This window comes from Phymastichus coffea, unplaced genomic scaffold (genome assembly GCF_024137745.1).
Source record: "Phymastichus coffea isolate CEN01 unplaced genomic scaffold, Cenicafe_Pcof_1.1 PCOF00168, whole genome shotgun sequence".
NCBI lineage: Eukaryota > Metazoa > Arthropoda > Insecta > Hymenoptera > Eulophidae > Phymastichus > Phymastichus coffea.
This window is the reverse complement of record NW_026706979.1, coordinates 282,980-298,465: the sequence shown is the minus strand read 5'-3', so window position 1 is coordinate 298,465 and position 15,486 is coordinate 282,980. Positions and strand designations below refer to the sequence as shown.

At 31.1% G+C, this 15,486-nt stretch overlaps 3 protein-coding genes across 7 annotated transcripts in view; 1 reads left to right on the top strand and 2 right to left on the bottom strand.

Moving 5' to 3' along the window:
- The window catches only part of LOC131673100 (calcitonin gene-related peptide type 1 receptor), a 123,829-nt gene that overhangs the window by 64,995 nt on the left and 43,348 nt on the right, over positions 1-15,486 (top strand). For all 4 annotated transcript variants that reach the window (XM_058950811.1, XM_058950812.1, XM_058950813.1 and 1 more), the window contains one exon: positions 8,538-8,648. In XM_058950811.1, the coding sequence (XP_058806794.1) occupies positions 8,538-8,648 (111 nt within the window). The remainder of the gene's footprint in view (positions 1-8,537; positions 8,649-15,486) is intronic.
- On the bottom strand, positions 125-4,903 carry LOC131673099 (UDP-glycosyltransferase UGT5-like). 2 transcript variants are annotated; one of them, XM_058950809.1, is made up of 5 exons: positions 4,347-4,903; positions 3,440-3,859; positions 2,485-2,716; positions 2,037-2,262; positions 125-1,975 (listed from the first exon to the last, which is right to left on the bottom strand). In XM_058950809.1, the coding sequence occupies exons 1-5, from the start codon at positions 4,752-4,754 to the stop codon at positions 1,684-1,686; spliced, it is 1,578 nt and encodes a 525-aa protein (XP_058806792.1). In that variant the 5' UTR covers positions 4,755-4,903; the 3' UTR covers positions 125-1,683. The 2 variants fall into 2 exon arrangements, with proteins under 2 accessions (XP_058806792.1, XP_058806793.1); XM_058950810.1 differs by having other exon boundaries at positions 3,440-3,508.
- LOC131673097 (uncharacterized) lies at positions 8,671-13,896 on the bottom strand. Its single transcript, XM_058950808.1, has 2 exons — positions 13,534-13,896; positions 8,671-12,850 (listed from the first exon to the last, which is right to left on the bottom strand). Exon 2 carries the CDS (start codon positions 12,828-12,830, stop codon positions 9,111-9,113), a length of 3,720 nt encoding a protein of 1,239 aa, XP_058806791.1. The 5' UTR covers positions 12,831-12,850; positions 13,534-13,896; the 3' UTR covers positions 8,671-9,110.

The window sequence follows — 15,486 nt, the reverse complement described above, 5'->3', positions numbered from 1 at the left end:
TAGAAGAGAATCTTCGGAAGGTCGTTGATGTAAATAGCAGAGCGAGGAGAGAGACTTAGTAAGCGAGTAAAAAATCGATTGTTTTACTGTTACGATTTTATTCGACTGAACATCTAGCCTCAACAGTGATGAACTTATTGATTAGTATACAGCACTTAGATTGTAAAATATTCTACTCGCTCGTGCAATTAATTTTTTCACTATTTTCGCGTATAAAAGTACAGTCGTAGCAAAAAATCGCTAATTGTTTCGGAGACTCGGCCGTGAAATTCGTTTGGATTCGTTATTTGTTTAAAAAACCAACGAGCGTGTCAAATAAAGTGGACACGTTGTCGAGGGGGAAGAGGGAAGGTGTGTATATATATATATATACGGATATTATTGAAATTTAAAAATTAAACATACACTTGTTATTTCGCGATTCTTCGCGGTTGTTTCAGCACATTTCAACGAAATATGCTTTCGTATGAAAAGCAATTTATTATTTTATTAAAAAACAATAACAGAATTAATTCGTTAGACTTTTAGTATTTTAAAGGTTCACATGACCGCACAAGCGTGCGTCAAGAATTTATAATCGTTATTTTTAGCACTGAAAATTTGCCTAATCGACTCGAATTTCTCACAAGCCACGCGCAATTAGTATTATGCATCTTCCTCAAACGTATAAACTACCGTGAGAACAGCCGTGCATCCGATCATTATGTGCATTGCAAATGCATTGTTCGCGCTCACGCGAGTGGTCGTAATTTTCTGACACAGAAAAAAAGAGTCCGAAGCATGGTTATCGTCGCCCAAGTCCCAATTATGATTTTTCGTGCGGCTCTGGCATCCCTTATGGGCATCAAAGGGAATGCGCGGCCACGGGTTTACCGGTATTTGGGCGCGCGCTCGCACACACATCCGCGCGGCTCGCTGCGTAACTTTGCAAATACCAGCTTTGCACGGGAGCGCCTAGAAACATGAAGATCGAATGGGTCAGATATGCCGAAAGTAATATAAGCGTAGGTGCTGCGGTTTGCCTGGCAAACTTAATGGATGTTTTTTTCCCCTCTGTTGCTTGCGGCTAGTAGAAATTTTTCTGGCCGATGAAAGCAATTTCGATGCTGCTGAGATAGTTGTAAGTGAAGACCTTGTACGCCAACGCAAAGTGTAAGCCGACCGTATCGCCAAAGGCCGGCAATCGGCTGTCTGTTTGCCCATGTAACGCTCGTACTTTGCGCGCGCTGCCAAAATCCGCAGCGTTTACTTGCTGCTTATGAAATTCCCACTATTTATTGAGAATCCCAGCGGGAAGCAACGGATATAACTGTACTTCTGTCGCTTAATTGCTTTCAACTTGCAAGTTAAAACAGAGTAATTATCGGACGGCTGTGTGGCGCTTCTATTCGCTAGTATAACTTAAGCATAGCCGTAAGCGAATTTACACTATGAGCGCCGCCATCGCAATGGTTATGAGAAAGTTATTTGTCTTCAAGTTCTCATAGTTATATATAATTTTGCATAATTACTACAACGCTTTATCAAACAAGATTTATGTCTTACAATCTATAACTTTGAAATTATATTTGTATATACTATTTAAAGGGTTTGCCTTACATTCTGACAGGCATAAATAATTAGTTGGAAATTCGGTCAAGATTGCACATGGTAATCTGTAGAATATTCTAATAAATAAAATAACTATAATAATTTCTTCTTATTGTGGAGCACTACTAGTTTTTTCTTCTGTAGGTAAATGAGTCTAACAAACGTTTTCAATATTAAAATGGTTATATGAACTGTAGTTAGTATTCCTGCTATCGCAATTGCGTGTACATCTAGTAGCGCCAGTTGCCACCAAGTTAAATCCATTGCAGGAGATCTCAGAGAATCCTTACCATTTCGGATTACAAATTCTATCCAAAAAGCTGCCGTGTCCATAGCACTCTGCGGACGGTCTCGGAATAAACCTGATAGTCTTTTTACATTTTCTCTAAAACAGACATTTATCATTTTTTCGTTCGTTCTACTTCGTCGATAATTAGGTGATTTACCTGTAAATACTGTTATTCAAAATTTCACCGAGTGCAAAATCGAATTCATCTTCAGTAACCTTCGTAATATCTAATGTAATAGCGATCTTCTTCGATACGTATGAATTGGCATTGGTCCACTGATCCACTACCAGTGGTAAACAAATCATTGGTACGCCGTAATAAATAGACTCCTGTGTTCCAAGTAAACCTCCGTGTGTTATAAATGCTTTAACGTTTGGGTGTTCTGAAATTTGAAAATCTCCATAATATTTACTGAGGCAATTTAACTTTCGTAAAAGTTTTATCTGCTCATAGGTGATGAAATTCCAGTTAAAATCAAAAACCGAAAAAGGTACGTCAATTGTTTGGAAATATTTTATTTGCCGATAAATTAAGTTTCTGATTTATAAAATAATTAAAAGTATGCGAAGATTTCATAAGAAAAAATGAAGACTTTTTTACATACGAAGTATTTTTTCTTGTGGCATCCATAGCAAATGATGAAAATTCTTTGGAATTGTAACATTCAATTCGTCAGGTTTTTCAATTCTTATCAAAACCTGTTTAGGTGCAATTTTTTCCAATGATTTGAATATTATTTCTACTTTTTCAACAGCCAGTGTTTCTATTCGAAACATGGAACCCAATGTAAAATAAACTACACCATCTTTACTTTTATCTAGCCATTTTTTCAAATTCTAAAAAAAATGGAAATATTAGCATGATAAATTATATAATTTCATTAAGGAAACAAGCTGGGAGCCTAGCAGTAAAAATTTAATGATTTCTTAATTAATGCAAATCATTCTGATCGAGATATTGACACGAAACTTATTCATCTTGATGTTCTTAATTATACGTTCTAAAATCAGAATTTTATTTTTCCAGAATTAAATATTGTATTTCAGTATATTAACTCATATTCGAGTAAAATTTTTAGAACTAGCTTCAACATATTAATTAAAAAATGTCTAGATAAAAGTAAAGATGATATAATCTACTTTATTTTGGGCATCATATTGTAGCTAGAGATGATGCCAGTAGAAAAAATAGAAATAATATTTAAATCATTGAAAAAAATTGCATCTACACAAGTTTCGATAGGCATGATAAAACCTTAAGAATCAAATGTAATAATTTCAAAGAATTTTCATTATTTTCGCTGAATGCCACAAGAAAAAATACTTCCTATGTAAGAAAGTCTTAATTTTGTCAAATAAAATCTTCGTATATTTTTAATTATCTTATAAATCAAAAGCTTAATTTATTGACAATGAAATATTACCAAACAATTGATGTACGTATCTCGGTTTCTGAGTTTAACCAAAATTTCATTATTTTCTGAGCATAGAAAACTTTAAATTTTCACTGTTAGATTTCATTTTATCCCTATAAATGGGGGGTGAATTTATTTCTCTTACATCTGGTAGATCAGGACCATCATTTTGGATATGGAGGCCACCAACTTCCACCAATCCCGTTGTCATTGGCTTAATCCCATTTAATGGAAAATATGTGTTCATCAATATTAAAGATATATTTTGCTCAAGTTCACGGATGGACGGAACATTAGGACCGAATAATTTTTGTAACAAATGATCTTGATTAGATGTATAGTAGAAATAAAGTAATTTTATATAATAAAATAAATATGTATTGACAAGTCGTGTCCAAAAATTATTTCCTTCTGGGATGGATATTAAATTATTAGGAGAAATTGCAGTATTATCAGGATTTCCGATCATTCCATGCATCCATGGATAAAGAGATGTTGTACTTATAACTACAACTGGTATGTTCCACAAATATCCAAGAATCGTAAAACAGGGATAGCATAATGTCTAAAATAAAGAGAGAATGTTATAATCTACCCGTAATTATAGTCATATCTTGAAATGTTGGCAATTATTGTTTTGAAAAACTCTGTTACGTTGTATAATTAAAATAGTTCACTTAACAATACATTGTTTTTCATTGCTAATTTATAATAATGAAAAAACATTTGATTTCATTATACATTATATGTTAACCAAAACAAGAAAGGAAACTGAAATTCTTTTATCAAAATATATTATTGACTGTTTGATTGAATTGACCGTCAAAACATGCGGAAGCTCGATTTTGATGTTTACTCGAGTGTGAGCCAAAATGCACTAATATATATTTCAGATGCATTAAAATTGAAGTACATCTGAGATGCAATTTGGATTCAACTTAAATAACTGGTGGTTAGATCGCTCATTATTCAATCAGACAGTCAGTATGTTTCATTCGTTTTTGATTATATAGTTTTAATAAATAATACTATTTTACTATATTACATATTACCTGCGTTATAATGACGTCGTATGGTATATCTTTTGGCGGATTACGTACTAAATCTAAAAATTCTGGAGCTTCCATGGATTCACATAATTTATAACCAACTTTACCAAGCATTAGAGGAATGTTTCTAGACAGCGATTGTGAATTTTCAGATCGCAATGCTTCCATGAATATTGCTATATTATTCGGAAGCTCAATAATTCTCGTATAATTTGGATGATTTTCTTCTAGAGGAAGGACACTTATTAAGTCAACTTGATGCCCTTTTCGTGCAAGTCCTTTAAATAACTGATTGAGTACCATAAAATGACTTCTCCCTTGGAATGGATAAATTCCTAAGATTCGGTAACCATTGCATATTTGAATAACTGCAGCGGTTACTAGTAAAGGAAACACTTTCACAAATGTCATTATATTTTATTAGAAATTTTTATTTACTACACAAAATCACTTTTTTGATCACGCTGTATTTTTTAACGGATTTTCTGCACTAAGTCTCAATGATTTCTGTAGTTGGTGTTTCGATAATTGAATGGTTTTGACTATCAATGTGTTCTACGTCTTAATAATCAGACGCTTCAACAGCAACTGAGACGAATAAAAATGTCATCGCTTGTGTATGTACTAGTGAACTTAAGATCATGCTGAGTCATTTTATTATCTATACTTTTCTTTTAAGCAGTAGTTTCGATAACACAAATTAAGAAATATGCAATTAACAGATTTCATTTGTCATCGAATTTTCAATAAAAGTATAAATGATACAAACAAATATATATATAATTGTATAAGTCTGTAAATATCGCTTACTTTAAGTTTCAGTTAATATAAATGTGCAAATGTTATGTGCGTGAGTAGTTAAAACCGCTTATTATCGTACATTAATTCTACCTTTAAAAAACGATAACGATATCGACGCCGATATCCAGTGCTGTGATTAGTCGATGCGTAAAAAGAGCGCGACACTTTGAATTTTATTATACTTTGAAAAATGTATATCATGTATCTAGAAGTAGTGAATTTGTGTTTCAAAAGTAAATTCAACTTATGAATAATTTACATGAATAGTAATCTGTAAGTATGAAAATACGTAGATACTGGTGTACATATAGTAAAAACAAATTTTTACTTATAATTAAACTTTGCGTGTATAATCACGTGTCACTGTAGACCCTTAATATTATTACAATACCAATTTGACATTTAATTTGTTTAACTGTGAAATTATAAATTATTATCGCTCAAGAATTTATAATTGTTTTATCAGAAGCAAAAAAAGTCGTTTTATAAATTTCTTTGTATACGTGAAGCATAATTTTCAGATTCAATCTTGTTCTAACTTGGCGTGCGTAATTATTTTTGGTATTTGAGTGTGACAGTTTATTTGCCTAACTATGGGTTGTCTAAATTAAGCAATTCGCTATTTCACAAAGTTACTTTGTTATGGTCATTGAACTCAATAGCGAAGAACAATTGTACTTGCTGAATTTTATTGTGCATAGTAAATATTGGGCGTAATAAAAGTGAAAAAGTGATCTCTTTTTCATTCTTTCGATTCGGCAAGGTAAGACCAAATTTTTTTATAGCAGCACTAGCGATCGTTTATATATTAGTTCGCAGCTGTGGAGGACCGCATTGAGCATTCATGTTTCTTCATATTCGTCGTCCGATAGTTCCGTTTGAAAACTATGATATCACGTTGCAACTGTCATACGTATATTGCAGACCAACATCAGCACCACGAATGATCAAATGAGAGTGCTTGTATTGTTTTGTAATTGAAAACTATATTAAATGGGTTCTTTTAATAATTGATAAAATGTGGTATGTAGCTCGTTAAACTTGTTTTTAAATTAAAAAAAATTGATAATTCTTTTCGTTCTTCAAAGTAATACTGTATCAATGTAGTTGGTAGCGTTTTTTATTTGTAACAGTTATATATCTCAAAATGATAAAATATTAATTATTTTTATTAAATAATCACGACAAATTTACTTTATATCATAAAAGAATAATCAAAATGTAAAGTAAATTCGTAAATGATTAAATATTAGGTATCATCCTATTATTTACATCAATTTACTTTTATTTAATTTTCATTTACCCTTTGATTAGGTCAATCTTTTTATTTACAAAACCATTTCTTTAGCCAAAAGTGCTTATTAATAAATTAAATGCAATTGATAGACATGTTACATTAACTGCCATCCGTCAACAATAATATCCTAAAAAGATACTTTGTTGTTAATTTTTTTTAATATCTATGTGTAAGATTTATGATCTTTCTTATGCTTGCCTATATAACATCATGTTGCACAGGTAATATTTCATTTTGCATGTTCGCTTAAGGGAAATCCGAATAAACGGGCAAGTGCAATATATACTCAGCCGATAAATGTGTCTTCGGATAATCGTTATGCACTGTCACGCCGTTAAGTCTCTCGGAAAATTGTAACATAAACGGAGATCAGACGGGATCATCTGAAAATGCTTGTTATTAATCTTGAGTAGTATGGTAATTATTTTTATCTTTCAGTGTTGTTGTTAGATGTGATTTTGCATGTAATATTCTCATATTAACTAGTTAACATCAATTTAAAAAAATATACGGTTAAAAAAGTTAAAAATAGGCAAAAGTTAATTCATTAGTTTAATTAATATTTATGTAAAGCTTTGCTTGGTCTTTGATACCTATTATGACTTAAAACACTTAGATGCTACTATAAATAAGTAGTCTTTCTTATCACATAACGCCATGTGCAAGCAACAACTTGAACGCTTTCACCTACTCGTGAACAAACTCAATTATTTTCATATAATAGCCAAATTTCCACAAGCCACTGAAAATTTATCAAGGCTCTTGGTATCTCTATTTGTAGAGCTTCTTCTCTATATACAGCGAAGGACCGAAAATCAATACAGAGTCTATACGCCGTCTATATTACATCCAAAAAACTCTTAGCGGCGATATTTCAATTATGCACCCTCTTTTATGGAGACGACTTTCTTTATCTCTTATAATTATTATTAAAAAAACTTGTTAATTTTTTATTATTCTAAATTTCTTATTTCTAAATCTAATTTCATGTATTCAAATGTCGCTGGACACTAGTAATATTCAAATATGTAACGGATAAAACAACTATTGTAGTTAATGTTTACAAAACTACCAATTTAATTGAAGCTTCGTCAAAATAAATATTCGACACATATTTGGATATATTTTTAATATTAAGCGAGCCTTACTATTGTTGCCATTGGTGTTGCCTTCCCTATTGATTTTTTATCAAACGGTGTTTTATGGTCTGACAAATTAAATAAAATTTTATAAGTATTCTACTACTTACATTATCTATAAAATAATTTGAAAATTTACGTAAAGAAAAATAGAAGCTCTGTAGAATAGATGTCTTAACAATCTGTCGGCATTAATTCCGATACCCCGTTGATCTATAAACCGACAGTGAGAGTCCATCAATCTTGAAAAGATTCTCTGAAAAATTTCGCTGCACGATTTCGCGTCTGCACGCTCCCATTGGGAAGCATTCGTGTGTTTTTCCGCTGCAAAATGACCTCAAGCTCGCATTGCAAGCTCTGCATTCGGTGGATGCACGGGTAAAGAAGAAAAAAAGGTACGAGCATCAACTTCCTTCCGACCTAGCATCTCATAAATATTTACCTGGCATTGATACAGAAAGAAGACAAACGACTACCATGCGATAGTCCACGCGTATAATATTCTAACGAACGTTATAATTCACGTTCTTTTTCCGTTAAATTTATGCTTTATATTTTTTCATTATTGCATTTTTTTTATGATAGTACGATTATAAATTTTGAAATACTTTATTAAAAATACAGCAACTTTCTGGACACTATTTTTTTTATAATTTAAGGTAATTGTTCCATAGTATATTTATCAATTTTCATACGCCACAAAAACATAATGAGCAGTACAATAAATATAAAATCAAATTTCGCTAATTTGAAGGAATTGATCCATCATTAATAAATTATAAACAAACAATTTTGTGAACTTTGGTTTAAAATTTAGGTTTAGAAGGAAATTAGAAAAGTTTTTTTGAGCTCATTTATTTACATTAAATTACTAACCATTATAATATGAAAAATATGGCATAAATGATAGGGCTTCATAAGTTAAGTATTTAATTTTTAACTCTATATTATTTTCAGAACCTTATTGTCCAGCACTTTTTGACGGTTGGTCATGTTGGCCCAACACTCCGGCGGGGACAACGGCCTATGCTCCTTGTCCAGATTTTATAACTGGGTTCGATCCAACACGTAAGTAATATTAATTTCACATCGAACTAAAATTTACCATATTACCATCAATAAACATCAGCAACAAAAACGCTTGGAACATTTTAATAAGTTAAGGCAGTATTTTTTATCTGGATCCACTTTATTAAAATGTTTCCCACAACTTATTTATGACTCTTACATATTCTACTAATTTTATGCTGTTATCAAATATAATACAAAATGAATACATAAAAAGTAATGACTTTTTTGTTATATTTTTCATTATAAAACTCTTAATTTACTTAGATAGTACATGAGTTTTATTTACAGATCGAAAAATTAACAGAATCTTTGAAAGTTTAACATTAACTATGACATAATAATATTTTATTATCACACGTTATTTGGAAGTATCACACGTTGTGTATAAAGGAAATAATGATTTTATTGTAATAAATTTAAATGATCTGTTGCATAATGTCATTTACCATCGATTTGATATCACAAAAGAGATTGAACTAATGGATTATCTATTTCAGATAAAATCCGAAGTATTTGACAATGTTGATTATCATATTCACTTACAATTTTTAAATTCAGCAATTTAGCAGCTATAATGGGACCATTTTTATTTTCATTTTCTATTAAACCTTCAAGAAAATTTAATCGATTTTTTATTGTTGCAGAATACTCGTAAAAATTAAAATTGCAAATGAACTCTCTTATTAATTCTACAATATGCATAAAATATTCGGGCGAGAATTTTTCCACGAGGGAGCTTATTGTTTCACTGATTCTTATTCCAAAATCTTTAAAAGAAGGTTGAGTCCGCATAAATTCTGTACACAAAAATAACATAATATACGACCAAGAATGCTTATAAGGTATTAATATAGTGGAAACCATACGATATAAATTTTCTACCAAACTTAAGTTTCCTTTGAACTTGAGCACTTGAAAAACAACAACTTGTATAATTCTATCAACAAAATTTGTCGATAATTTTCGCTTCTCTATACTCAGTCCATACCACCGCTTTGACTCATTTGTAAAACAAATCGATAAGTGCACGAGTCTTTCCTGCAAATGAATACTTGCAGGATTCAAGTAAACTTTTACAATAAAACGATCAATATTCGGTGTTTCTGCATCAAAGTTTATTAAATAAAACGCCAATACTTCTTTATAAAAGTCATTCGACAACTGATCCGTACAGTCAGGTTTGAAATTTTGAAAAAATCTGTCAAGTAAATCCAAAGCATCACGAGTGCTCATTCCTTTGCTAATAAACTCTTGCAATTTATTAAACGTTTTTTCTGCGTATCCAGCAGCAAACTCAAGTGGCACTGATTTAAACCCCATGAGATCTTCAAATATATTATCTTCGTGAATTGATAAATCGTCAATGCAAGTGCTCATCAATTCCCATGAGTCTGCACTAGGTCGTTTGGAAAAAAGTGTTCCCACCCGATCAGCTAACATTTGACGTATTAATGGATGTTTTACTACGACCCACATTTCTTTAAAAAATTCAACTAAGTCACTTCTAGCTGCCATAATATTCATTACGCGAATAGCATGTCTTTTTAAAAACAATCTATTAGCAGCTAAATTTTTAGACAACTTTATCATTTTCTCGGATGATGTACGATACGCTACGTACGACCATAATTTCAGACCATCATTTATATAGTTTTTAAATGAATACATATAGCTAGCTGTTAAGTATTTCTCGACTAGATAAATAGGAATTGGCGTGGTTGTATTTTTGACAGCTGAAGTAATCTGAATAGCGTTCAAGTAAATGGCGTTGTTGTCTTTATTGCTTTCGTCGGGCAGTTGCTTTTGAGCTATTTTAAAAAATGTTGGCCCATCAACCAGATATCCAATAATGTGAAAATTATTTTCTTCTATAGATCTTTCTACAAATTTAATTGGGATTTCTTGATACCAACGTAAGGTTTTCAAGAAAAGCTTTACTCTCCGGCGTTTTTTCGTATTAACTTCATTTTTACAACATTCGTAGTATTGAGGCCAATTTTCCTTAATAACGCTGAAATTTCTTTTCAATGCTATTATAGCTTCTGTAAGATATATTACTTTTTCCTTGACTTCTGATGAGCTTTTCACTGAATCAATAGACGAATCACCATCCGTATTATCAGATTTAACAACATCTCTCTTCTCTTCACTCTCGTCTTCTGTTTCTTCATCCATTTTTTCAATCGTTTTTTCACTTCTGATTTTTTCAGTTACTGCTAGTTCTATTTGTTTTTCATCTTTATCCGTTTCCATTTTTTCATTTTTTTCGCTCTTTTGTTTATCACAAAACCAAGATTTAAACAGCTCCGGTTCGTGTTTTTCTAGTTTTTCTTTAGTATAAATTATCCAACTTAATGTTTCATTTTGTTCATCTTTGATCGTTCTCTTCACGATTTCCAATAAATGTGGATAATCTTTCAAAGATAATCTACCTGTCGATTCATTTGTAAAACCATGACGTTCATTAAAATTATAAATACCTTCTACTATATTTTTCTTGTAGTCCATATTGAGCCAATAATTATGCTTAAAACAGACATCTAAATACTTTCTTTCATATTCTGCTTCATCTTCAAGTAGTTTCCATGATACACCAACGCGCCCTTCTACAAATAATCGAACAATTACTTGAATTATATCGTCGTATGGTAGGTCATGTTTGATACAATAATGAACATTTTTTTTCAGAATTTTTATAAGAACCCAATAATCTCTTGCATTTTCTTTTTTTAATTTAATTCGCTTTACTAAATTGAACAAAATCGGCCAATATTGATTATCAAAGGTATCAAGATCAAATTCTTGGGTTATACGATCAAGCATACTGCATATAACTTGAGATCTTTCGTTCTTACACTTTTCATCAAGGAATTTTAAAACTTCAAGTAAAGCGTCTTTGCTTTCATTCAATTTACATACATAAATGAGTTGTGAAAATATCTTTTGACGCTTATTTGATCTCCAATTTTTCGCCATTTGAATTTTTAAAGCTGAAATAGCCTCGTCAATTGGTAAATAACACCACCAAGTATTTTCAGAATCAAACCCATCGACAACTTTGTGCCCAACTTCGATGATTCGTCGAGCTAAATCAAAACGTTCTTTTTGCGGCAATAGTAATAAAAATTTTGTAGTCATTTTTTCAACTTTTTCTAAAATATTAAAACCATATTTTTCTTTTACTTTATTCTTAATGAGAGTAGCTCGTTTATCTTCTGGATAATATTCTAGATAGTTCAACATATTGTCTATATTGAACATATCCCAACGATCTTCCATAATATTACCAAACATTGTTTCAAATTCTTCTTGAGTTAAATTATCATAAACTAATTTTATAGGCATTAGATCAATTACTTCTCGTGGCCTTTCAATCAAAAATTTTTTAGCATGTTTTAAAAGCATCTTTGTTCGTCTGTTTCCTAAGTTTGGTGAAATTCTACTAATTTCTTGCATATCGATAAAAGTTTCCGGATGTTTGGTTATCAACAGTGGCATGAAATTTTCATACTCATTGATATCGACAATCTTAAACATAATTCGATCAGTTTCATCTCGTCTCCCGTAAGGATTCGCAAACCTCAAATAACGTAAGACGAGATTTGGATACTTTCTGTAAAGGTTTTTTAAAATTTTATTGGATAAATTAATTTTATGTTTAACCACAGCTTTGTAAATAAAATCACTTCGGCAAGCTGGCAAAAGAATGGTAGCTTCTTGCACGCCGTAAGTATCAACAATGCCGTTAAAAAAATCTTCAGCTATACATGGTTCGTTCTCCAAAAGGCATACAGATAACTTTTTTACAATATTTCTACGCGTGAACATTGAGACATAAGGAAAGATTGCTTCTGAAAAATATTTGTAATTAGTTATTGATTTATCACTGCCATCATAAAACCATCGTGCTCTAAGAGCTTCTGTTATTAAATATATATCGTCTGATTTTAATGCTTGTATTATGAGAGAAGGTGACTTTATTTTGACACCAACAAGAACTTTTATTAAAGGCACTAAAGCATTTGGCACGGTAGCAATTGCATTTTTTATATCCGATTGATTTTTCGCAAAATTTACAATATGTTGTACAATACGGCCAATTTCTTTAAATTTATCTGTTTGAGTTTCACCACTGATTTTTTGTATAGCAAATAAATAACTGTCAGAGAGGTCCTCCATTTTGTGACAAACTCGTGTAACTGGAAAAAAGTAAAAAATAAAGTAACTTTAATAAAGTAGCGTCAGAATACGTGCATCGAAACAAGCAATGTATTCCCCAAGTGCGAGACTTATAATTACGAAAGATTATTTGTGGAATAACATTATATATAATTTAATTATTAATAAATGAAAGATTCTATTTGTTTAATATTTTTCATGAAACAAGAAAAATGACTGGAGAAAACATTTCAATATTACTAGGGTTAAAAAAAATGAGTTTGATGTATGGTGGGTCATGCCGCACTTGGCGACGATAAAAAAAGTTACCTACACATGGTTATGCCGTAGCGAATTTGTTAACTATACATGTTTTTGATGTTACTTTGACAATGCATAATATGAATGAATAATATTATTATTACTTATTTGAATATATTTATCTGATCTTCATATGTTAAAAGCCAAACAATAACATGTTTTTATTCATAACAAATTTATCTATATTTGTATGAACAGATTTTTAAAGAATATGAAATTAAGGGCTTATTAATAATGCTTTTTTAAAGGAAATGACTTGATAAGTATAAATCTAAAAAATTATTGTCAGTTTCGATAATCTTACTAAATCTAATAAATTGTTGAACCGTCAATCAAATTCTAGCAAAATACATGATAAACAACATAAATATGTCTTTAAAAAATGAAATAAAATATTACGCACCTGCGAAAAATGATGACCACTCAAAGTGTCATTTGTTTATGCTCTACAGAAAAATGTTAATGCATGCGTTCTCACACACTGCTGCATGGAATCTCACTCACAATTACAAACAGACTTTCAAGGTCTCTATACGAATACCGCTTGAAACGTTACGTCATCAGGCACGCACGCCTGCTTCGTGGCCATGAATTTTTTATTTCATGATCTAATATCACTGACACTTCTTACATCTATAGCTTTCTTATCAATTTAACCAATATAAGAACCCTAACAATAAATTTACAGTAGCTAAGATCTCGCGACCTAATAATTGCAAATAGTAAATGCTTTTGCACTGCTCATCAGTGACTTCAACTAACCAGCTGCTCGTTGCTGACGCGAGGCAATGGAATATGGAGCGCCGGAACAATTTAACAGCGCATGCGCTTTCACCTTTACAAGAAGCGCCTTAATATTGTATACTCATGAATCAATATTTTCCGCCATTTTTTCGAATATTGCCATTTTGCTTATTGGCGTTATCTTGAATTATCAATCTGCTATAAAAAGAAAATAATAGAGTAAAAATTAAATTATTAAATAATTATTCATTTTTCTTTGTGCTTATAAATTATTGTCCAATTCATGTGTATTATAATACATACAGTAATGTCAAAGCTTATAAATTTGTTGGTAATATTTATAATTTTGAAAAATATTAAGCGAATTAAATTTACTCAAAAGAGAAGCGAGAGAAAATAAGAAAAATAATAATGTAACAAGTATTCGTATGGAATTATCAGCGTTACGTTTTTACAAATTTTTTCAACTACTCATTATTCACACTGATAATCTGGATATTGTCAAGAGAATGCATATTTAGCTTATAAATTTTCTTTTTGCGGGTTGCAGCATCATTTTCTAGAAATCTATACTTAAAGTCTTCAGTTCAGCAAGTTTTGCGTTTTATAAGTAGCTACTAAATTTAGATGGGAAGAAGCGATAATTTTGTCGTTGAATGCTGATAGAAATTCACTTCTAGAAACCTGGTAGTGAATCTGACACTTTCACTTTCGTCAAGATGTAAGAGTTATATATTGAGCGTGCAAACAGGTGGCTATCTATATTAACTAGATAAATTTGATGAAAAAATAACAACATTACTTTTTGTAAACATTCTTAGGTTTTTTTGAATAAGCCTATAATTTTATTGAATAGTTTAAATGAAGGCATAACTATAAAAGATATTGTGTTAGAGGTTCACAAAATATATTGTTATATTCTTGAAATTATAGAGAATTAATTTTAATTGTCAACTAATGGCAAGAAAAAGTCTGTGAATAAATACATATCAATCATCACAAATAGTCATAATAGTACTTTCCAATAGCGTCAAACGTATAGTTTTTTTTTCTTAATTCTGGGGGCTACTCGATTCCAGCAGTAAATGAAGCCTTTTGTAAAGGCCGAATATTCAGGCAAATAGCTTGTACAGCTTGGTATTTCTGTGCAAATGACTATTTCGTCGTTGGCTTGTGTCAGGTGCAAATTGTTGATGGTTCAGTAAAATGAGTACTGAACTTGAAACCATTTGCACCGAGCTTTTTATATCATAGTTATTTTAGTGTAAAAAACTTATATTGAAAAAACCAGAGCTCTAAACTTTTGGAAAATGCGGAAAATCGAGAAAAGTTCGACTTTTCTCGGAATATGTATCTCCGTAATTTTGCCAATTATCGAAAAAGTGAAAAATAAATAGTAAAATATGACATTTTACATCGAATTGTATGCTCATTTATTTATTTTGATCCTTTATTAAAATATAAACTGCGAATTTCCCGATCTCGAATTCGTCGCCACAGCAATTGAGGTTCTTTAATGGCTGCTGCTCACTTGCAACCTACTACAAATACGTAGTACGTATTGGACATAAACCCTGGTGAGATCTATTTGAGCAAAAACAAATTGCCAGCT